This window comes from Phaenicophaeus curvirostris, chromosome 2 (assembly GCF_032191515.1).
Source record: "Phaenicophaeus curvirostris isolate KB17595 chromosome 2, BPBGC_Pcur_1.0, whole genome shotgun sequence".
Taxonomy (NCBI): Eukaryota; Metazoa; Chordata; class Aves; order Cuculiformes; family Cuculidae; genus Phaenicophaeus; species Phaenicophaeus curvirostris.
In genome coordinates, this window is record NC_091393.1 from 76,995,941 (window position 1) to 77,021,165 (window position 25,225).

Genomic DNA, 25,225 nt, shown 5'->3' on the forward strand with positions numbered 1-25,225 from the left:
ATCTTTCTGTATGTTCACCTGTTGCTGTGTGCACCACTAGATGATATAATAAAAAAAAAGTGTCTATTATAGTGCTACCAAGTTCAAGTGCGGTACTCTTCATTCCCTTGTTGGTCCTGATCCCTTACTTTGTTTGAGCTAGAGGGTGCTGGGGCAGCACAGCTACTTGAAGCTTGCAGTGTAGCAGCTGTGGGTTCATAAGAGAGGGGCTGTGTGGCATCAGAGAAGCTCTCCAGATCAGTGGCAGGCACATGGTACTTTTCCTGAAAGACATCAGCTTCCCAGTACAGAATATGTGTGTGTGTGTGATTCCAGATGAGTTGGAAGATTGCCTTACTCTGTCTCCTGATAGTTTCCAGTTTTCTTAAAAAATGTGTTAACTACTTGCGGGGAAAAATAGCAATGATACCTTGTAGCTGGTCAAGGATAAAAGTAGGGAAATGGGGGCAGCATGAGCTGGGAGGATGCAAAGGGACTGATAAGCAAGGGCCTCCTAGAAAGGCATTGTCAGGCTGGTTATGTGGGCAGAGCAGGTCAAGTAAGGATTGTCAGGTGAAAGACTGGTCAGAGTGCACGCGTCATGGGCATGTGTGTGCTTGAGATTAAGGCCTGTGATGCCTTGAAATCAGTTGAGCCAGAGTCGCCTTCTGTAGAAATGCTAAAGCTTTGATTCTTTTTCTGTCTGGCTAGCCTCAAAATGTATTGCTGTTCAGGATTAATCCTATTTTTGGAATGATCTCTTGTGTGCTTTTATTGCATTCTCTCCTTTCCTCTTGATCCCTCTCCCATTTTGGCGGAAATCAGGCGACTTTTGGAAAGCTGAAAGTAAATCCAAGAAAATACTGCAAGCGCTTTCACGTATATTGGTTTGAACATTTGAATTGCTTTGACTGTCCTTTTCTTTCCATGGATTGGTTAAGTGTAAATATTCTAGCAAATTAGGTCACTGGTAAAACGTGTGTACATGGCTTACTGTGAATTACCCAAGTCTACTGAACAGTGATATAGGAGGAGCAAAGGCTTTCCAGCATATTGATGGGAATAAATAAATGCAAGTATTAGCAGTTTTTTTGCTGGAAAGTTCTGGTTAATAACTTCTGTATCTTCTATTATTGTTTTATATAGGACATAGGGCAAAAGCAACAACCTCTTGTGTAACATTTTTATTACGTATGTTTAAGAAGCATATTTTATAAATAGCCTTATACTCAATTAAAGGAAAAAAGTAAAAGATAGGGGAGCTATCCTGAAGCACTGGCTGAGGTCATGAGAGGAAATGGAAAAGAAATTAGAGCAAAATTATATCTGGCCAAATCCTGAGGGTATTGTGTTGTTTTTATAAGTAAGGGATTAGGATGGTTTTGATCTGAATAATTTCTAGATAGAGTTTGTCTCTTGCAAAAGCAGAAGGCAGAAACAGAAGACTGCATTTTGAATTTGTTCTTCTTTTACAATGAAAGTTTTGGTACTGTGTATTAAATTTCTGGATGAGTTTGTGGAAACGAGTGGCAATGCCAGAACTTGGCACTGGATATATGGGTTTCATCCAAGCTTCCTAGAAAAGCTCTGCCTGTGCCATTCAACCCTCATCTGTACAGCTTCTTCTATTCCAGCCATGACTGCACATGAAAACCTTGCCAATGATTCTCCATCTTCAAATGCAGAAGCAGCTGTTATTTCAGTGCTCCCAGATTAGTTTTATCAGATGAGTTTTTTCTCTAACAAGTGGAAAGAGGTGAATATTGGTTATGTCACTCTATTTTGCTTCTTCATTGGTGTTCCCATGTTTTGGGTGCTCACATCCCTCATCAGGTGCCTTTCTGCTGTGTACAGTGCTCAGAAGATTGGGGAGTTTTGAGCATAACAATAGCCTCAGTATAATGCTGAGGCTTCAGAGAGACAGTAGGTTCATGTTGGAGCTTGAAGAGTCCTACTCTTTGAAATAGTTTATCAACTGTAAAAGTAAATCTGGATCAAAATATAAGCATCTCATTACCAGAGCTGAATTGATATCCTGACCCTTTTTTCTTTTAATTAATTGTCGTCTTAGAGGATAATATTAACTTGTTCATTACTTATCACTTGATGAATATCTATGTTTTAAAATCTCATATATGCATTGTTCACAAACTTAGTGGGTGTTAGTAATTTCATGTTGCTGTTTCTTCTGATTATAACTTAACTTTGTGATTGCTCACAGGCCATATGGTATTGTTTTTGCTGTCTGAATGGTTTCGGCAATTCCCCATGTGATCACATGTTTGCACTTGTACTTCTCTCAAATATACAGATGAATAAAACCACGAATTCCCCTCAAGGTTTTTTGTTCACTTCAGTGTTTGCTCATATTCTTGGTCATGATGTTTGCCCTTTTATACTACTTTCAAGGAAAAGCAGGTCTCAGAACAAAGAAGCCAGAGCAAACTATTTTCTCAGGTAATCCCAAGCAAAACTGTAATGTAACAGCCAGCTTTCAAACAGGTAGAAATGTCTCCATAGCTATTTCTTTATAGCAGGTTTTAAACTGCCATATTAAAAAGAGCTATATTTTGTTATAACAAGGGAAAAAGTCCACATGATTGTGTAAATAAAAACAAGTTCTTTTCCCACTTTGTCTAACATGATCATTTCATCTCAATTCAAGACGTTGAAAGGATAAACTCGATTTTCAAATGTAAAGATATAAGAATACCACTCTCGGTCTGCATTTTCCTAGGAACTGTTAGCACACAGTGAGGAGTATAAAGAAAAATGAATAAGTATTTCCCAAACATATTTTTGTTTTATGTTAATTTCAGGTCAGTTCTTGATGTTATTAGATGGTGGTCCATTTAGTTTCAGTTCAAATGAGTAATTATTTCTTGCTGCTGAAGTGTTTTAATAAGGGGAAAAAATCCGTTTGTCTCATGTTGTGGTACTTTGCAAAAGCTAGAGAAGTTATAAAATCTTGATAGATCTAAGGAAACTACAGTAGTTTTACAGATCGGGAGTCATTTATATTGACATCCTGTACATAGATAAGATTCTATAAACTTTCCTGATTATTTGTGAGGTAACTGTATCCCTGTAATGGCCACTTCCTTGCCAAGTTTTCATGCCATATTAGGCTTTGATACAGCAACATTATATTTTCCTTATTTCATTTAATGTGAATAATGTCTTGCTTATGTCCTCATTTTCTTTGTAAAAGCAGACTTTAATACACTTGTGTAAACCTCAAATTCCACATATCTTATTGCAAAACCAGTGGTTTATGCCTTTTCCAAAGCTGATGGGGGGGGTGTAACCAGCAGAAACACTAAGAGCATCAATAAACAAAATTATTAACAGGCTAATGGCAGAGCAGGTAGATGAGTTGTTCCCATCAATCTGGAGGTCAGCGCAACAGCAGCTAAACAGGATGTTGATTCAGGTAGTCATTAATACTTGCAGGAAAAAAAAAAGTTATTGCTATATGTTGCTGGTACTTAGTGCTTTCTTCCTCTGGAATAAAAGAAATTCCTGCCCATAGATCTCACCTCCTAACGTTGGCAGAAGAGGGCAAAGAAAAAAATATAACTACAGAGAGGGAAGTTATTACTACTTTGGTTTGTTTGTTTCTTTGGATGTGCAAACTGCTGTTAATCAGTGTGTCCAGGACACCAAATCAGTGTACATCATGTCTAAGCCCAAGTGAAAAGTTGCTGAGCTTAACACCAACTTCTAGCAGCTGTGTCAGTGCTGTACAAACTAGTCTCTGGAGAAGAGCAGTTTATACTGTAATGCTGCTGTATGCATCTTTCAGAAGCTTTTATTGGAAAAAGGGCCTGCTTACATTCAGAAGTGGGGAGGAGGAAGGAATAGTGAGACAGCAGCAACATTCCATGGTGACTTTGTGACATCCAGGTGGGAAGAATGACAGGAGATAATTTTTAGCACCTGAAGCCTAAGAAGACTTGTGGTGACAGGATGTGGGGGAACGGGTATAAACTGGAGACAGGCAGATTTAGGCTTGATATAAGGAAAGGTTTCTTCACTATGAGAGTGGTGAGGCACTGGAACAGGTTGCCCAAGGAAGTTGTGGCTGCACCATCCCTGGAGGTGTTCAAGGCCAGGTTGGATGGGGCCTTGGGTAGCCTGGTCTAGTGGGATGTCCCTGCCCATGGCAGGGGGTTGGAATTAGAAGATCTTTAAGGTCCCTTCCAACCCAAACTATTCTGTGATTCTATGAAGACAATGTTAATAATAAGCTGAACATTCTCAGAGCTTCTATAGCAATTTTACATGCAGCTGCACTTGCAGCAGGGAAACTGCCATAAGAAAGAAATAATCCCTTTCCTTCCAAGCCTCAGCAATCTAAACTTGGTCTAAGGAAGAATACTTAAGGAATGAAGCTATTAAAGCCAGTAAGCCTGGCTAGGGTCAAAAATCTACATCCTCATTGCAAGGAAGATATGACTGGAACAGAGCCAGTAAGAAACTTTTCTTCTGAAGCCCAGTATGAACTCTGTGTAGCAAAAGGATTCATTGCACTAACCGTTTCTTGTTTGTCATCAAATGAAAACTGTTTCAGACAAGTATGTGTAAATGGATTTTGTGTCCCCAGACTGATCTTGGTAGGAAATGCGTCTGTGTGTAGTTTCTCTTAATTCTCTTCACTCTGTCTTCTAGAATAAACTTTCTTTCACGTTTTTCCTGTTTTAGAAAGAAAAACATGGTCTTTTCTATTCATATCTTCAATGCTGTTACTCTTTCTACATCCGGATATGTTTATTACTTCTTTCAGTTCAGCCCACGTACTTCTTGAGTTCGTACATCAAGCAGTTGCTCAAGACAGACCATCATGGATGGTTTCTGAGAGAAAGAGGATTGGAATTCTTTTGACAGCAATAGTGTCTTTCTGGTTTGTGTGCCTGATTGTCTCAGAGGTTGAACTTCTCACCACGTGGAAACCAGTGCTGTCAGGTTACAGGTGAAATATGAGCTTATATGCAAACTTATCAGTCCTACAGTGCTGTGTTCAGTGTAAATTCTTTTTTAAGGGTTTTTGGCAGGGTGGTAGCACTCTGGTCCTACAGAGAAAAATTTACTTCAGGAGGTGAAGGATGAGAGGAGCCTCCTTTATTCCTCATACATCTTTCTTCCCTGAAGTTGCCTTTATGTAGATTATGATAAAATGTGAAGCTAGAAATGTCGTGTGTCTGCAAGAGGGAAAACTTGCTTTGCACATCGAGGTAAGGGAAAGAAGATGGGATGGAATAGCACCACCTTGTGACACCTTTCGTGGTAACTACTACTTAGTGGACTCAGAACAAGCTTGAGCTTTTCTGTTCCATTACTGAAATATCTCAGACCCATTGAATGGAGAAACTACTCTTCTACATGCTCTTACCCGAACATGGTAGCTTCTGTTAGCAGCTCCACGAATTGCTGTCCTTCCTGCTCATTAGGAACAGTGAAACATTGTGAAAATGTTAACCAAATAGTGGTTCCTGCGCAGAATTTCGCACAGCTTTCTTCTTTTACCTACCCTGTCCTATTACCATTTTTGGTAATGTCTGGTTTCCCAACTTCTTTTTCTTACTATGCAGACATCTGGCCAGGTATAGAATATATAAGCTAAAGTGAAAATAAGTAGGTTGTGCTGCTTATTTATGCAGTGTAGTGTTAAGACATTGATTTGGCAATTCCATTACTTTCTTATCACCTATAATATATATTATTATCACAGCTTATAATTCAGAAGCCCTGTCATTGCAAGTTGAACTTTATTAGCTGAGCTGTCAGCATGCTTATTTCCTAGTACACCTGACAGACTTCATAATAGCCATGTAGTGTTCAAAGATTTTTGGCCAGTTATCAGCCTGAAAGAATTAAGATGACGGAGGGTATTATGAGCAGGCTGTTGCAGCTTCTGGCATCTTCAGTAGTTGATGCAGTACAGACAAAAGTAGATGTTACTGTTTCCAGAATTCAGAGACCTTCCTTTGGCTAGTTAATCTGGGGGTGAGGGAATCAGTCTTGGAGCTTTCTGTATGACAAAAAGCAAAACCAGAAAGAGTTCATACTGTGTCTTAAAAAATGCCTTCTATAAATGGGTGCGGGTTTGGCTTTTTTTTTTCTCAAATATCTGATATTCTTTGAATAGTAGCAACAAGAGAAAGAGGTGTAGGACTGAAACTCAAATGCACCAAAGGAGCTGCATGTCAGGAGTCTAGGACTGGAATACAACACCAAGTCTGTTAATGAATTATAGTCATCTGTAGAGTTTATTCAAGGAGCTGTATCCGGTTTGCTTCTCCTGCCTGCTCAAGCCAGCCAAATTTCTCCTGACCGAGTGAAATAACCAGAATAATTTTTGCATTTGTGCCAGTTAATGCAAGTTAATTAGGTATTAAGATTGTAAATTCATCTATGGAGAGCCTCAGTGATCCATGCAAACTGCAATTATTGCCCATGTGCTGCAGGCTTACTCTTTTGTTGTTGTGAACAACTTCTACGGATTTGATATGGATTAGGGAATGTTCATGGGGCCATCTCCTCTTTAGATCTTGACTGGGAATTTGGAAAACTGGATGCATTCTTGTCTGCTGAGAGCAAGTCCTACACAATCTTCAGAGGCACTCATTTCTTAGGATAAGACTTACTGAATTTGGTAGAGCTCAGATGCTATCCATGTGGAATTTGTACTGATGTTCAAAGCTTATACGTAAATATTGTACTGTTAAGTCTTGGTGTCTCAGATTAAATTCCATGCTAGGAATACACACTTTAATGTGACTGATGATATTGCAACAGCAAACCACAAGGGGCCTGCATACAAAGTGAGAGGGGAAGGAAATGTTGAACAAATTACATCGTGCATGCTACCTATTAATTTGTATATTTGCATATGAAGATGCTAATGTAGTTCAGTAATACCAGGCTCTCCGTAGCTAGGCTGTTTTGAAATATAATATTAATATCAGATTCTCAATTCAAATGTTGAGTAATGCAATTAAATAGGAAGAGATTTCTGATCCATCCATGAGATGGATATATCAATAAATCATTACCATTTGATACATCAGTTCCCTCCACTGACCCACAGCCTTTGTATTCTCAGTGTTCATATCTTACAGGATAAGTTTCATATTAAGATGTCTTAATTCTCAGTGAAGTCAAGAATGGAATAATTCAAACGGTAATTAGTTTCTCTGAATCAAAGGCTCATTTGTCTTTGGAATTGGCTTGCAATGAGCCTGTTCTTAATCTCTTATGTCACTATCAAAGCAGCACAGAGGTCTTAGTAACTTTGCTTCCAAATTATTGTGTACTCAATATCAGGTACATCCATGGAATGTGTTCAACCACTTGCCCCTATAATTTCTACTCAATTCATTATCTTTGCTATTCTAATTATTGGGAATTTTTTTCCCTGCTTTTTTTTTGTAACTGATTGAGGAAAGTATTTTTATTTCTTTTTTCACATCTACTGTATTTTGCTGTTCTGATAGTAGAGGAAGAATACAGTACAACGAGAGAAGTTTTTACACCACCTTTTTCACCCACTGCAGATACTGCTTGTAGATTTTCAGATTGCAAGAGATCACTAGTTTCACTGTGGGTTCTGCTGTCAGGAAATGTGTATTTGCCCTGCACACCTGTGTTCTTATGGTTCCTTACCATACTGCTTCTTAAGAGTGCAATAACAAAGCACTCAAGGTACATATAGCATTGGACTCTGTCTGGAGAGGTACACTGAGGAATTAGATCATCTTGATCAGTCTTTAGGCAGAAATTCCCCATCTGCTCATTAAATCTTAACCTGCTGTCCTTTCTTGTGGGCTTTTTTTTGACATTACCTGTACTGAGTACTTGTTGGTAGGTGCACTTGAAAATTATTCTTCAAGACCTAGCCATTTCATAAATGAGAGAAATTGATTTGAGAGCCTTTGACATTGTAAAGCAAGTAATGACTGACAGCTAATTTGGCTTTTTTCTCTTCTATTTACACCCCAGATAAACTGACCAACCATAGCACATGCAGTGTCAGGTAAGGGTAGGACTAAGTGTCTTCTCAAGACCAGATGCATCCACTGTCTTTGCAGCCCCTCAAGTCCATGCCAGTACTGCAGCAAAATATGTAACTTCTCTACAGTCTAAGTGTGCTTGCTATGTAACTGTGTGCCCACACACGAGCGTATGTGGGACTGAGTGTGCTCTAGCCCTGATACCTATAGGCAGGTTGAATACAGTATATCTGACCCACAGGCCGAAATGTGAATGTAAGGGTTTGGGCCACAGAGCACTGGGCTTCTCCTCACTAGCCATGAATACAGAGGCCAACAGACTTTCTAGAAATGTTTTTAACTTGGTAAAACTTTCCACAGAAAAGCTGGTATATGCTGCATCGTATGGGCAGCACTTCCCATGCTTTTTTAGGAGCTTGGTGAGGGTCCAGGCTAAATGAGTTGTGTATTCATTACTTGCAGGCTAGATTCCTCCTCTAATCATTGATAGCCAGGTATTCTAGGCAGTAGTTGCAACCTACCACCAGTTAATTGCGTTGCTCATCATTATGGGGGGGTGGGAGTTGTTCTTCTCTGCTTTTTCCCGTCTCTTAATGTCAGTGTCAACCTTGTCTCCTCTCTTCCCAGGTGTGCCAATGCTGTTTGTTATCCTCTGGGGAACTGTCAAGTACCTTTATGAAGATGAGGGGTTGGTTTAGTTCTGATTTTTCAGCTACCTCATTTGTGCTGCATGTGTGCACCAGCAGGTCGTTGTTTGCTTTCTGTTCAGCGTGGTTTGCTTTGGCAACGTGCTTGAAACCTCACATAATTGCTTCTGTTTTGTCTGAAGGTCTTGCATAACATTTCAGAAAGGAGCATATGTTTGCTTCTGATCAGAATTTTCTGCATGTCTGAATGAATCTATCCTGTTGCAGGTCAAGGAAAGGTATGTTTTGTTTTTCTGTAGTTACAGTATCAACAGAAGAAGTCATCATACCAAACCAAGATCGCTCCTGATACTGTGCCTTTGGCAGTAGCCTTTACAGTTATGCTTCAGAGGAAGGCAAAAACCTCCCACACAATTCTGCCTGCAATTTGTAGTGGTTAGCTTATGCCTAGCAGCGGAGATGTGATTATCTGTTCTTGTTTAGGCTCCCATTATTTAGATCTTCTCAAAATAAAGGCACATTCTCTGCCTGTATTAGTCATGTTGAAGTCAACTATACCACATGCAAGACTGCTGCAAAACAAAAAATGCTTTTTAGCCATCTTCACCTTAATGCCTGTTCTGAAAATTTGCCTTTATATATGCTTTAGATACAAAATAGTGTTGTAGTTCGGGTTTTTCTTAAAAGGGAGAGAACCAGCTTCCTTTTCTTAGTGACAGTGACTGCCTAGAAATATTTGGATAGCTTTCTTTGTGATGAAATAAATAGCTTTTATGCTATTTTCTTTTTATTCTAAATGTACTAGTTATTGGATCTTCCTCTCTCTTAGCTTCCAAACAACCCATTCAGCACTTTGGTAGAGGGTGCTTCCCCAACTCCTTCTCCCCCCAACCACCAACCTTGTTGCAATGTGGAAATTCACTGCAGTCAGAACCACCCCTATGACTTTTTCTAGTGTTCATGAGTATTAAGAACCAGGGTTTTTTTTAGTGTCTTTCCTAATACCGAACTAGTTCAGTCAAAGCTGCCTTTTCTGGCTTAAACAATGATAGGATTTTCTGACTGTCCTTTTCAAGGTTGACTCGATAATATTCCGTAGCAAGATTGTGGCTGCACTGATGCATTGCAAGTTTTGTTGAAATGATCCAAAGAGGTATAGAGAATATGCACTCTCTGAACAGGCAACGTTCCATGGGCATATCTTCCTATTGATATAGGGAATGTATTCAAAGTGCTCGTGATGAGCCTCTACGTTATGCAGTGCTCAGAGCTGATTTATGTTTTCTATTAAGGGAAACTGTCACTCACTGCCTTCAGCAGACCTTAAAAGGGGCAATTTTGCACTTTATTGAATTTTCTAAATCTTGTGTAAATATTTGTACAATACGGCAATAAATAACCACATGCAGCAGCTTTTCTGAAAGGCAAAAGATTTCTGTGCCTTGGGCAGGCACTTGCTGGAACAGCCAGGGATATTTTTCATGCTGTTTGCCACAGTGTTGTCACCATGGATGTGCAGCAGGCTGTGAATTTCATTTGTGACTTTCTTCATAGCCAGGGCAGTAGTTATAACTGGAAGTAAACGTGGTCAGGGCTGGGAATTCGAGGCAATTCTGCGAACATAACCATTTGAATGAAGGACTGAAGCCTGCAAGATTTGCAGGTTGACTCTTTCTTTCCATACATGTCCAAGTGTAAAATCCTTTAGAAAGCAGCTACTGTTTTAAAAAGTGAGCTATTGAAAACCACTTCCATTTAGATTACAAATAAAATTAAAAGCAAGCTGTGCTCCTTAGTTATTAGACTGTGCCTAAAAAGCTGATGCTTATGCATCTTTTTTTCTCTCTGCAATTAATGATGGGAACAAGACAGCCAGCCAACAATCTTTTTTGAAAAATGGAGGTAAAATGGTAAAAATACAGTGATTGGTAAGCAGAAACTTCCCAGTAGCATTTGTTTCACTGGACCCATTCTCCATTCCTGCTCTGAGGCTATTAGTTGTTAAGTATCTTGCTGAGCAAACAGCAGGGACAGATCCCAAATACAATAGATGTTGATGTATTTATCAGCGAGGCAATCCCAGAAAGCACAAATGGACAAGAAATCATGTACTGATCTATCAGTTTTACTTTCTGCATGCTTTATTGGCTGTGACACTTTTATTGGGCCCTAATGGTGGTTTTACTGCAGACATTTGCATAAATTTAGAGGTAGCTAAAACTGCTCTGTGCCACAGGAAACAAATTAATACACACAGGAATGTGGAAGAGTTAATGTAAAGACTTATTTCTCAGCCTCCATCACTATCAGGAAATTTTTAAAATTGCCTTTGCTTCCACTGCAGGCAGTCAGAAAATTAGAAATCCACTTCCAGGCTATGGCTATTATCCTGCTGGTCTTGAAGGGTTCAAATTAATTGTAAAGGCTTCATGAAGCCAGCTCCCAGTCACATGCACCAATTAATAAGTTCTTCTGTTACTTAGATTCCAGTTCAGGTACACTGACTGTATGCAATATGTACACCTTTTTTCTCCAATATCTAACATACAATTGAATTGCACGTTGTGGAGCTGCTGATTGCAATAATGTGCTTGTTGTATGCATTAAACTGAAACTGAAATGAAAAATTAAATCCTGAGACCCATATCTGTAAAGGAATATGGAATTGCCACAGCCAAGCTGTTTCACTTTTGTCTGTAGTGCATGAATGCATGTGGGTGCATTGTTGTAGCACGAACCCCTACCACATGCTGCCTGGTTTTCTAGTTTAGCTCAAGTTGACTGTCCCATTACAACCCTGTCAGGCTTTACTCTCCAGCAGCATCACTCAAGCTGAAGCTTCATAGGCCTATTAAGAAAATATAAGGAAAATGGAGCATATATATGTTTTGGCAGATGAGATCTGGAAATTAATAGGAACCTGTTTAATGAAGGAACTTAAATTTTCTGTAGCCGTGTTTTGTCGCTCATGTTTCATAGCCCATGTAGCTCAGGAACCTGCTGCCTTTGCTGAGGCTACTGAAGTTATTTTGTGGAAATATTAACAATGCTGCCACAGCAGCAACAAGTCAAGTGGCAGGTGAATGTGTGCATGTATGTGGTCCATCATACAGTTGGGAGTGGCTGGCTGTGGCCAGGGTGGGACCCAAAAGAACCAGATGTACAAATCTCATGGTGTAAAGTTCACTTCAAACCAGTGATCCCAAACTGTGGCTTTCAGGCATCACATGATTTTTGTCCAATATTATTCCAGGACACAGGAATTTAAAAGGCTAAAATGAGGCTTATAGGGAGAATGGAGAATTATATTGCTTGCAGCATGTTACTTTGTTGGCCAGGATCAGTTGGCCAGGAACATTTTGGAACTATTACTCCTGGCTTTTACTTGCTTATAACTTTAAAACACCCTTTGGGTCTGAAAACTGTTCATATACGCTCAAGAAGCTGGAGTTCGCTGCCTTAATTGCTTTTTCCTGTTTGAATAATAAGTCTTTTCTGAAAATAAGGATAAATAGATAACTGATCTAAATATTGTTACAAGAAATGTAATGGTAGGTAATGGGATAAAGAACTAACAAGAAGTTAAATAATAAGATGAGCTGATACTGGAGACTGAGAAGGAATAAATGCAGAAAGAGTAGCATAGGAACCACATAGAAAGGTCTGTCTCAAACAGATTTCCCTCCCCCCCGCCTTCTCCTTTCAGCCACAGGACAAATTTGACCTTGGTTTTAATGGAGTAAATCTTCACAATGAATTGCTGATAATTAATAGCAAATTGTAGAGGAGAGTTAGCCATTAGTGGTCACGAAAGGCAGGCAAGTAGTATCCAGTTGGATTATGACAGCTGCAATAGTACAAAAGCATTCCATGTTTCATAAAAGCGACTGCACTTGTTTCCATGTCAGCATGATGTGCTTTCGTGGTATCTAGTCCTCAATATTGTTTTCTCCGTGCAATGCTGTGACAGAATGAAAAGCGGGAGATGTTATTAATATACTGAAACTTTTTCTTCTTGTCTCCTTCATTTTGATGTCTACCTAGTTGCTGGACAAGAAACTATAATATGAATTACTGGTTGATCATCAGACTGCCCATTCTTATCGCCATTGGGGTGAGTATGGGGCATGTGCAGCAAGCTGGCAGATTTCCACGAGAGCAAGACCTGTTGTAGTACAAAGAGCAGATGTGCCTATAGCTGTTAGGCATGTCTAAAGGCTAATGAGCTTTGAGGGCATTGACATTTTCATTCAGAAATGTGATTTTTATGAAAGCAAATTGATTTCTGTCACTGGAATTCCTGACTAACATTTTGTTTGCTTAATTTGGCCACATGCTGTCATGTTGCAGTGGCAGCACATCATAACAGCGTGGCATGCTGCAAGCAGCTCAGTTAACTCCCTGGGGTGGGGGAAGCTGTGAGAAGTAGTAAAAGGCAGGCAAAAGATAATATTCCAGGTACTGGGCTACAGAAGAGCAGCAAATTACATGATGTTTTGGAGAAATGCCACGTTCTGCAGCCACTATACTGTGGCAGTCTCTGACCTGCCGATGAAGATGGCCCATAACTTTACTGCATCTCACTCCACAGAGATGTAGGTAAGCTCCCCTGCGTTGTTTAGTGAACTTGCCTGTATTTTCAGCAGTGACTTGTGCACTCACAAAGGATGTGTTTGGAGCTGAATTCCTCAGTGAGGACTTGAGTTCAGAGGCAGATTATGCAACTGCAGAGTAGCAGGTTGCACAAGGACCTATGCATGCACACACGCACCAGCTTTTTTGAACACTTATGCATGTCTTTCTTGATGATGATATAAATCCATCTTTCATTTCTCCAGGTAAATTTCCTGATCTTTATCAGAGTTATATGCATCATTATCTCCAAACTACAGGCTAATTTGATGTGCAAAACTGACATAAAATGCAGGTATGTTATTTAGTAGTCTGACGCTTTCTGTGCCTTTCCAAATGGAAGTAGACAAGGAGGTACATGATTGAAAAATGTGGTTAAAGACCACAGGCCTCGAGCATGAATGCATATGATATTTCAAAAGAGATGATAGATTTATCACAGAAGAGTTCAATTTTTATTTTGCAGGCTTCACCCTGTCTGTGTGTGTATTATTCCTATTATTTAATCATGTTGCTAAGATTCATGGTCACATCTTTCTTTTCTGCATCTTGGGGAATATTTCTGCATTGCAGTCTGAAGAATAATGTAAAAATAAGAAGTTAGCAATAGGGTGAATTAAACAGCATGGAGCCTACATTCTTTATTAGCCAGACTGCTACTGATGATTGACTTAGCTAGTCAGCTGAAGTTGTATATTTCACTGCTGCAGCCTTTCTAAGCTAGACACAGCATATATAATATTTTGATGTATTCTCATCAGAATATAGACTTACCCTATATGTTACCTACCTACTTTACCTCACATGAAATTGAAGATATCCTAGCGTGCATTTAAAGCTCGAAGCAGATGCAGGGGCTCCTTTTAGTGAGGTTTTGTTTTGAATACATGATTTTATTTGCTAGGATAAAATTTGCTGGGGTAGAAAGGGGGGGATTTTCCAGCTCTGATAGCTTGAAGACATTTAAAAATCTGACTGTAAATTTATCCCATCAAGGGAGAAAGCCCTTGCCTTCATGACTTCCGCAAGCATCAGGAAAGCTTGATGCAGCTGAGCCATCTCTCAGAGATGTATGTTTATTCATTTCTTTGTGTTTCCTGTTCAAGAATCTGCTGTGTAAACAGAAAGGCTTTATCTGGATTTAACCAGCAATAGAGCCTTCTATACTGATAAAGACTATAGTCTCAGTGGTCCTTCTGGAGGTTAGTGATTATAGCCAGAAGCTTTGGAGAAGCTTTTTACCCAGAAGTGTTCAGTTCGTAGATGTGTCTCTGATGATAACAAGATGAGTAGCCAGATGTTCCTGAACCAGAATTTCTGCGGACACACTTTTTTTTTCCTGCTCGGAACCACTGGAAAGTATTTTGATTGGAGGGAAGACGGAACTGTCATACTGGAATGTGTGCTTTTAAACAAGGACTAGTCTAGATGTCCTAGAAAGTCATTAATTTAGATATGTTTGTGTAGGGAAAGGAGAAAAGTGTGTTCTCCACCTTTCTCCTGTTGCTTACTCAGTTTATGAGAGAGAGCTCACTGTTCAGTATGGCAGCAAATCCCTTTTCTCTGTGGAGGGGCTGGAGTTGTGGAGAAACCCCTATCCTAACTCAGGGAAATTGTTTTCTTTAGGGAGTCTTAATTACCCAGGAAGCCTTTCAGTTGGATTTCACTTGGCTTCCCATTTAATGCAGAGCTCTCCAAGTAGCCTATCTAGAACAAATAGCATTCATTAAATAAACTAGAGGTTTGCTGTACACCTACACAACTCCCTTTTTTTACCCAGGCAATGTCTCCAGAACCAATTCAGCATCAGCCTCCTGCTTCAACCTCTCTCCCAGGCAGGTGGTGGTGGAGCAGAGCCTCCATCACAAGACTTGCTGGTAAGCTGCTCATTTAAACAAGACCCCTATCCCCCGACGCAATGCTCTGCCTGGGTCCACTAGAGATCTGCATTTGTGATGTGTAAACTGTTTAATTTCAGTAGTTGCTTGGATTGACCATCCCTTGGTCCTTGTTTATTAAGGCAGGCTGGTGGATGAGCTGACAGGAGCCTTGTACTCGGTATGCAATAACCCTGTGCAGCAGTACAGGAGATGCACTAACTGGGTAGAAGGGAACTTTACAGAACACCAAGAGATGCTCCAGGGCTACAGGCTGAACATAATACCCTTGTGACAATGTAGGCTGACTGCGTACTGGGCTGCACTAGCCGAAGCACAGCCAGAACATCAAGGGAAAGGACTTATCCCCTGCATTAAGCATTAGTGAGACTGCTACTGGTGCTCAGGTTGGGGCTCAACAGTACAAGCAAGACGTTATGTCCTGTCCCTCCAACCTCTTAGGACTTGCTTTGGTTTTGCAAGAAGCTAGTTTGGGGGCTGGATTGGATGAAATGGTTGGACTTGATGATCCGGTAGGTCTCTTCCAACCTGGTTATTCTATTCTGTGATTCTATGAAATAGAAGGAGGTGCTGGAGAAACAAGACTGAGCAAGGATTTAATTGCAGTCCTAATAGTGCTTATACAGAAGATGGAGCTGGAGTCCTTTCAGAGATGTACAGTAAAAGAAGGGGCAGAGATCACAAATTATAGGAAGTAAAATTCCAGTTGTATGTCAGAGGTGAAAAAAAATTAACAGCGAGAGTGGTCTGATGCTGGAAGAGAGGCCCAGAGTGGCTGTGGAGGACCTTGGAGGTAATCAAACTCAGCCCCGAGTAATCAGCTGTTAACTGGAGTTGGACCAGAGATTTCCAGAGGTCCCTTCCAACCTTAGTGATTACATGATTCAGAATAGCAGCCAACGGCCCCAGGGCACACAAGATTTACTGGGTGCTGACGACCCTGCTAATAGAGTGATTTTTGTATCTACTGAATTGTCTCAAGACAGGTTGCAGTGAAATGTTGACAAGTCCTGTGGCCCAGGATAGCACTATAAACTCTTATGTGAGGCTTGGGTACCTCTCATTATCCTGTTGAGTGGCTAGCATGTATGTTTATCAAAGGAGTTAAGGACCATTCTCGTCAAGTGTTTTCCTGTGGCTGTATCCCTGAGCATTGCTCTCTCACTGGTGAAAAAAGTTTCATTTCAAATTGTTTTTTTTTTCCTTTACTAGCTTTGTCTTTGAACTTGCCATTTAAATCATGATGTCATCACTCACTTTCAGACAGTTTAACTGCTTTTCCAAGCGTTCTGTAGTTACAGTTAGTTATAATGTTTTGAAGATTTAACACACCACACAAGTGGGAAGGAATAGCAAATACCCTACCCTTTACCAAGATGGCTTTAAAACATTCTAGTTATTGACAGTGTTTTTTTTTTCCAGGCTGTCAACAAGGTAGGTTTTGGTAATCTTTCCTGTTTACAGGTGGGGAAGAGGATACAGAGAAGACATCTCAGGTGCAAGAAAGTGCATGTCCCACTCCTGAGTTTGGAAGAAAATTTTCCAGGTGAAATGCAGCCAGCAGCTGAATAAAGAGCTTTGCTGACAGCTGGAAGTGGTCTGCATTTGGGAGGCAGGGGCAGTTAAAATACGTTGAAACCTCATAAGGTTATTTTGAGGATTTTTTTCTGCAGTCTCTGGAGGAGGACCTTTCGGCAAAGTGGTGCAGTGGCTTACCAAAGTTGACAGTGTTTCAGAAGTATAATGCAGAAACAGTGACTCCTAGTGACCATTGGAATCAACAATGGATCTACTCACTGGCGTTGTCTTTTTATTTCTTTGTGATCTTAGGCTGGCCAAGTCTACCTTGACTCTGATCCCGCTGCTGGGGACCCATGAGGTTATCTTCGCCTTTATTACGGATGAGCATGCCAGAGGGATGCTGCGCTTTGTGAAGCTTTTTACTGAACTCTCCTTTGCTTCTTTCCAGGTAGCACACTCACTGTTCCCACATGGATGTGATATTTTTTTAACTGCTGTTTGGGGACCTGCTTTCTCTCTCATTTATTGTATGTTCCCTGTTCTTTATATTTCTCAATTTAGCACTGAATATTACAGGATAACAAAAGTGGAAAGGAAAGTATGAGGACTAATTTTTAATAGCCAACTTAGATATTAGTGCCACATGCTCTCATCTTCAGTGTTCTGGATTTACTACAATAAACTGATATTCCTATTCATATATTAATATCTTCCTCCTATGGGACACCTCAAGGCAATAAAGAAATTGTGATTTCCTGTAATTGTGTAAAGGCATTGCTGAAAGCAAATTTTGTGCTTTCTCCAGTGCATATGATACTCCTTGGAATATCCGTGCTGTGATAGGTAGCTGTCTATAGCTGTAACTGCAGGTTTACTGTGATTTTTATTTAGCTATTGCCTTAGGTAAGGCTATTTCAAAAGAGTCTCCTTGTCTAAGGTAATCATTACTCTTCTGGTTTCCCTGCTCAACCCCTCATTCCATGTTTATCAAGCACAGAGCTGTATTTAAGTTTGCTGTGAAAATTGTTCACTTATGAGGTGTTTTTCACTAGAAATGAGGCAAGGAGAAAGAAGGGAAAAGGAACCATTAGAAAACAAATTAGAAGCTGAAGAAAATAGTAACTCCTTTTTCCTAGGATCTTGTGCTTTGACATATAGTCTGGTCAAACTTTTCCTTTGCCATCAGAGCTGTTAGGGACCATAGATTGCCTCCATCTTAGTTTTTTCTCACTTCATGGGACATGCCAGTGTGGAGCCTATAGCCCTCTACAAGTTTGTTTGGCAAAGTGGTGGAACTGCTCTCCTCACAGCTCTTCTGTTTTTTTGTTGATTTCAGGGGCTGATGGTTGCAGTTCTCTACTGTTTCATCAATAATGAGGTAAGAGAGACACTAGTTGTTCCAATCTGCCTTATCAGCATCTGCTATAGGAAAAGAAAATTGAAAATGGTCTTGAACGGCTACGTTGTCCTTATTCAGGACTTTTACTTTTTTTACAGACCCTCCTCTGTACAGCTACATGGGACTCTTAAGACAAATATTGAAAGGAATTCAGGCAGTATAATTTAGGGCTACTATTTGTAGACATGAAAGCTTGCAAGTTGTCTTGCTCGCCATTGTATAGTTTGCACTGTTGGAGCTTTTCTTTTATTGAGATTATAGCTGCTGCTCTTAGTCTGTGTCATGGTGCTTCTTATTTGCTTGTTTTGGGTGAATGTGGCAGTGGAGCTCATTTTGTTCTGAGAACTCAGCTCAGGTAGCTGGTGAGGTTTGGAGGGTCTTCTTGGCTAATGCATACACAGTTTGGTTTTGTTTGGTTTCCCTGGGGCCCAGCTACTTGAAGACATCATCATCTCTCTCTCTCATTCAAACGGAACTTCACAGAGTGGTGAACTCTCCCATGGGTGCAGAAGAAAGGTAGCCAGGGCTTTGAGTTAATTTGATTGCAAGTGCCATCCTCTATGACTTCTGCTGAATCCCAGCCCCGTTAGTGGAAAGAGTATTGTCCTGTTTCTGTATTGCAGGAATCTCTCCTTTTACCTCCTAAGAAATTATTACTATTCATTTATTCAACAATCAGGTTTGCAAGGGAAGCAAACACTACTAATCTGGGAGCACATTAAGTTTAACAGATATCAATGTGTTTTACTCTCATGCTAAATCTACTTTTAAATGTAACATTGCAATTCAAGATCACCTGTTGAGATACAGACCTCATCACAGAATTGGAATCAATGGGAAAATGCTCTACTTGTGTCATTATGGCCAGGCTAGAGTCAATAGAAAAGCAGCAGGCATCCTGAATTAAGCCCTGCAGGAGACTGTTCACTTTTGTAGCTTGTGGGTAATATTTTGTTTAAGTGAATGTGTTAATTGTACTGCTTACGAAAGTCCGAGGTGGGTAGCAACAGACTTTGCTGAAGTATGAATTGGTGAATATTTGTTTCAAATACCTTATATAGCTTTACAGGTTTGAAATGCAGCACCGTCTGCCGGTGCATCATATATTTCTTCTGATTCACTTTGGCCTTTGCTCATACAAACCCTGTGCAGCTGCCACCAGGCCCCTCGTGAGTAATGCCCAATAATTTCCTCCATGTGATACAAGGGCAAAGTTACATCATACCCCAAACTTTATTACAAAGCCTGAAACACGTAGGCTTGTTTCATTTGAGAGTACTTACTGTGAAGTAGGCTGCCTTTCCAAGAGGCCCTCCAAATCTGTTGTTGATGTAGTTCTCCTGCTTTTGTAATGTAATTCCTAAAATCTAACCACAATATGTTCAGCTTCGTAGAAGGCTGACAGACAATCTAGAATGAATTATTTTGCATGTTCCAATTCTTGTTAAAAGAAGGGAGAGGATTTTGTCAAGCCAAATCATCAGGATCCATAAAATAAATCCATATAAAGAGCTTGATTAGGACAAGTATTTTCTATTTCTTCCCTAAATAAGTGAAACTTTTCTTCTGTCAGACTGTATGTGCCTGAAGCCTATCCTTGTTTTCCATGTGGTCTATACTTTTATTTTTGTCTGTGACACTCGCTGACTCCTTTTCTTTAACCACACAACATGAAATTTTTCACAAGTCCTTGTGCCAGATCAGGAGTAGAAAAGAAGGTAGAAGTGATATTAATGTCCTTTTCCATCCCATTTCAGACCTGCTTTCCTTTCACTCTGATTTGGGGGGGGGGGGTGGCCGCCAAAGTTTAACTTTTTTTGTAGTTAGATTCCAAATTCACTGCCATGCTTTCAATTTATTTGCCCGTTAGCTGCATTAAGCGCAATCAACTGCTCTTTGTGAGAAGTCATATTCACCTTTAACCTCCATGATGATCTTTTCCAAGTTCTCATACCTCTTCCCTTTCTCTTCTGAAATATTCTACGTAAAAATTCTCCTTCCCTTTTCTCATGGGAAATTTGTTTGTGGTTCACTTTCCCTAGGCAGCTTATTCTTATACTTTCCCTGTATAGCTTATTTCTGGGGAATCTTATCCACACGTGGAAGTTAGTTGGCTAATTATTTTGCTGAAAGATCTGTGGATCTACTACTGTGCTCAGGAACTGCCTCCTTGCAAAAATAAATCTTAACCTATTCCCTTGGTTATAAATTTACAGCTGTCTAGGCGAAAACTTAATTTCACACAGACAGCAGAGCTGCTCTTTACCATTTTCCTAACCTTTGGAGAGAAAACTAATATTCTGTCATTCAGATCCATTCCTAAGACATCATCTCTGATACAGCCTTTTGTTCAGGTCTTCCCATTCACTTCATCTCAATTTTTCAGGCTGTTTGTATCATAGCTCTAGGATACTACCTGTTATGTCCAGCCAGTTTGAAGACTCATTTCCTTTCTTTCATTCTAAGATACCCGTTTTTATTGCTCATTGACTTATTCTGTCAGTAATTATGTTCATATTTTCTTTAGAGATGTGCCTGTAAATGTCTACTACTGCTTCTTTCCCAGTGCTGCTAATAAACCAGCTCTTTTCCATGCCCACAAAAAGTACCATGTACTGGGATAGTAATACAGTCAATTTGTGTCCCACAGACAGTGTTGCCCCCATGTCTCACTGTTTCCTTTTCTGTCTTTATCAGGCTGGTTTCCCTCATTCTTCTATGTCAAGCTATCCTAGACATGCTGTCTTCTTCTGGTTTCTTTGCGCAACTTTTGACTCAATGACCCACAGTTATCACAGTAAAATACAAGCTTCTATTTCAGTATCTTCTCTTCTGTCCCATTTGGTTGTGATACCAGGGGGACAGATTCCACTGTCAGAAATGTCAAGATGCAGCTGGTCCCCACCAGGACAGTATTCAACACAAGGGCTGTAGCCCAGAATTGACAAACACTGCTAGAGGTAACCACCAAGGGAAGACAATTGGTTATGTGTAGGGCTTTGCTCTGTTTTTAGGGTTGCTTCCCAGATTCAGTATTTCACAACAAACAAGCAGAGAAGAGGCATACAGCAGCTGGTTCCCTAGGAAATTTCCTGCGGAGTATGAAATTTTCAGCAGCCTGGGTGATGATGAAAAGCCTGTGCTGGCACTGCCATCAACCTGCTTAGTCTCTTGGAGGTCAGCACTGGACCCTAAAATGAAACAAAAAGGAACTCTCCAGAGAAGGCTCACTTGAGTGACCCACCTAAAGTGAACTTATTTCCAGGCTGAAGTACACATCATAATGAATTGATTACTGTAGTTGCACTCCCGTCTTTTTCTAAATAGAGTAAAAAATGTTTGATTTTTGTCCTCTACTTTATGCGTTAAAAGCTAATGGAGGTTCTTACTTCAGTCAAGTGGCAAGAACTTTGCCCATGGAACAGAAAGTTCTAAATTCTGTTCTTCCTCGTCCAGCATTTACAACACCTTGGATAAACTTCCAGATGAGTACACAGGTTTAACCCAGAACCTGTGACTGCATAAACATATTTTATACCTTTTAAAAAAAGCTAATATTGGGAATAAGAAATTGTAATTGCTATTTATAAGGTGGGGGTGTGGGGACGAGTACAGTCTTTACTGGATAAATCTTCAGTTCTGTATGGAATTAAATAAGTGAATATTCAAAGAACAAACATAATCCAAGACATAGTACTGTTTAAATAAAACCAGAAGTTAAAACAAAACTCTTAAGAATACTTGTGAAAGCCAGTCTTTTCAGTCATTTTATGGCTGATAAGCAAAATCAACTTAATTGTTAGTACTGGTAGGGCATAGAGTACACTCAGTATTGCTGCTGCATACAATTTAGAATGAAATAATGAAGATGAGATTTTCTGGTGCGTAAAAGACCTTTATTTCTACAAGTAAAAGTAAATGTTGTCATTATTTTAAGAATAGAATACCTTACAATGGAATAATGAGATAATTGGCTAATTTGAAGTAATAATACTGCAGGTTTAAGGCATTGCCAGATTTTCTCAATAGTTTGATATCTTCATTTGTTTCCTTGTTCTTTTTTAATGGGGTCATTGAAAGATGTCATGAGTTCTACTTTCATTCCTTTTGTTCCCTACTTTGCTTCTATTAGGTTCAGATGGAGTTTCGGAAAAGTTGGGAGCGCTGGAGATTGGAACATTTGTACGTCCAGAGAGACAGCAGCATGAAGCCTCTGAAGTGTGCGGCCAACAGCATCAGTAGTGGAGGCACGGTAGGCAGCAGTGTCTATGCTGCCACTTGTCAGGCTACATTCAGCTAGGATTTCTGCAGGTGATTCAGACTGAGAACAATGAACTGTACAATATACCTAAAAACCCTTAAATAACCAGGCAAGTGGCTTAAGTACGCCATCTCCAGCAAGAAACTTAAGCACATGCTGCTCATTGTCTGCAGGCTGTTGGACAAAGTTTTCTAAGGAAAGTAATCTGCTAATGTAATCAACACATCAGAGGAAAAATTGATCATATCTAAAGTAAGTTAAAGGAGTTTATTCCTATTTGCACACAAGGCCTCCAGGTGTCTGAAACTTAAGCATAGCATTGATCCAGTATGAAACCAGAGGGTCAATGGCTTATTACTGTTGAGTAGGCGAGCTGAGCGATTGACTGATTAAATTACAAGGATACAGAATACGATTATTGCCACAAAGTACATTTAGACTTTTATGGCGATAGGGTACGGTGGGACACAACTTGCATTTTAGGGAAGAATCAGCTTTATAGTAAGAGTTTCACAACAAAATTCAGAGTTGAAAATAAGTTTACCTGTTTTCTGGGTAGGTGAAGAACAGCATCCTAAGGTCTATTGATACAGCAAGTAGTGTGGTATGCATTCCTGAATGCTTTTCTTAAGCTTCACTTGAAAAAAAAAAACCAAGCCAAACCTAGTATTTGGTAGAGGTCTCTTCTGCTGTTAATAGGTGTCTGTTATCTCTGTCAACATGGATGGAAATACCCCCTGAATGCACTCTGCCTCTCCAGCTGGCACGCAAGTGTCAACAGGGACAGGATAATGACTTGTGCTTCAAGAGGAAGTTTTCTTTCTAAGCTATACTCTGTTTCTTGTGGGTGCAAACACACAGAAGTCAACATGTGCCACAGCTGGTCTTACCAGACTTCATCTCTTTGGAAAATATTTGGTAGCTCACAGTATGGGTTCTTTTTTTTCTCCTCCAGCCTTGTTCATTCAGGAAGGCGGTTTGTGAGAGCAGGGCCACTGCGGGCTGTGGGTTCAGCACACAGGGCAGCTCCTGGCTCTGGAGGCCATCGCACCCTCCTCTTCCTCCTCCTCTGCAGCCTGCCTGCCATCAGCAGGATCCAAAAACTACACCCCTGCTCCACCGAAAACACTCTCCTAAACTCAACAGGCTTTTGTCTGTTTAAAACTGCAAGAGCTTTTGCAGTGAATACATTTATGCTGCTACTGATGTTACCTTAGCTGATGTTGCGGGGGAGGTGGGGAGGGAAGGTGGTACCTTTAGAAACAGAACATGATCCATTGCACCACTTAATAACAAACTTTATGTATCTTTACTCAGCTTAGTTATTCAGGCTTCCTTTACAACAAAAAGGCAATGTGTCCAAGACAAGCTGTGAGAACATTCCTATCCGTAGCCTTCTTGTAATAAGCTGTTCCATGGCATAGCTGTGAAAACTACTCAGCAGAGATAAAAAGCACGATTTTCAAGCTTCTCTTTGTAGCTGCATTCGCATCCCCCATTGCCAAGAAAGTAGACTGGATATTCTGGGATGTAATTCACCATCTTTCCTGCTTGAAGCTAGATTGCTTTGCATGGGATTATTTAATCATTGTATTAGAATCCAAATTGCCAATGAGGTGGATTAGTTTTGCAATCATCAGGTTAGAATTGAATTAGAGAGGATGGGTTAACTGCTTCTACTGTAATGCTTGTAATTGAGCTCCGGGGGGAAGTCAGATATGTTTGTAGAAATCCACCACAATTCTCAGGCTGGCTTCTGTACATTTAGCATGCTGGCTTCTGTGTGGGCCGTTTCCAGGCCATGCCTCCCTAACATCCATAGCAGAGCTGACTCTGGAATGAAGAACCTTGGGTTCTTCTGTAAATTTAACTAGCTTCTATGTTGTGTAACAATCAATACAATGCCTAACTACTACATATGTATATTAACTGCTGTCCTGCAATTTAATTAATTAGCTTCCTCTACTAGAGAGTGTGCTTGATGTTTCTATTCAACATCTTCCCTTAAGTGCTTTGAATAGGAAAAGACTGATAGTCACTGGTAGGTGAGAAGGCAGTGTGATGACAGAATACATTTACATCTGTATGATAATGTACAACGCAGGGGAGGGGGGGAATAATTGCTCTCATAAATATTCAAGAGTGGGTGTTACACGTCCAGGGCCCTGCTTAGTTGTGTGCAAACCTGGAAAAATAAAAGTTGCTGCTATTTGTGCAACTGTTAGCAAGATGATAATTTTGCTGTGACAATAGGAAGCTACAGAATTGTCTTAACTATTATCCTGGAAAAAGTCTATGTCACAAATTAAAGACAACAGACATAGGAGTGTAGTATTTACATGCGTGGTAACAAACCTGTACTTAATTGCTGTCACAAGATTAACAGTTTGACATGCTTTTGAGTCACTTGGCTTTTCTTGCCCCCCTTAGTCACTTAAGAACTGAGGGCTTTCCGCCCACAAGAATAGCTCCAGTACCAGATTTCAAACTTACCTTTGTATCTTCTGCCTTGCTAGAATCCAAGAGAAAAATATCAAGACAAATGAGGTCTTAGCCAAGCAGAGGGCTGCAGGGAATTTTGGTTTTTTTCCTCTCTGATTAAGCTCTTGTTTCTTCAAACCTTTTTAAATCCCCTCTAAGCAGTGAGGGAACAACTTGGTCAAAGTAATTGCCATCAAAGCAGAATTAGAGTAATTGTGTATTTTGAGAAATGCTTTCAGCATTTTTCCATCACACTTTACCTACTCAAGTAAAACCTTCTACAAATCTTTTGTTGTTAATCATACCATCTCTATTTCAGAATTTACAACGTGCACTTATTTGAGTAGGATGAAATAAGCAACGCAACACAAAGCACTGGAACAGATGAACTGTGT

General features: G+C 40.1%; 1 protein-coding gene across 1 annotated transcript in view; it reads left to right on the forward strand.

The window, feature by feature from the left end:
* GLP1R (glucagon like peptide 1 receptor) overlaps nucleotides 1–23,090 on the forward strand; it is a 58,463-nt gene extending 35,373 nt beyond the window's left edge. Inside the window, exons 7-12 of the mRNA XM_069852568.1 lie at nucleotides 8,619–8,679; nucleotides 12,683–12,752; nucleotides 13,477–13,565; nucleotides 16,999–17,137; nucleotides 18,026–18,067; nucleotides 22,221–23,090. Coding sequence (XP_069708669.1) covers nucleotides 8,619–8,679; nucleotides 12,683–12,752; nucleotides 13,477–13,565; nucleotides 16,999–17,137; nucleotides 18,026–18,067; nucleotides 22,221–22,388 — 569 coding nt within the window. The 3' untranslated portion in view covers nucleotides 22,389–23,090. The remainder of the gene's footprint in view (nucleotides 1–8,618; nucleotides 8,680–12,682; nucleotides 12,753–13,476; nucleotides 13,566–16,998; nucleotides 17,138–18,025; nucleotides 18,068–22,220) is intronic.
* Nucleotides 23,091–25,225: the final 2,135 nt, after the last annotated feature.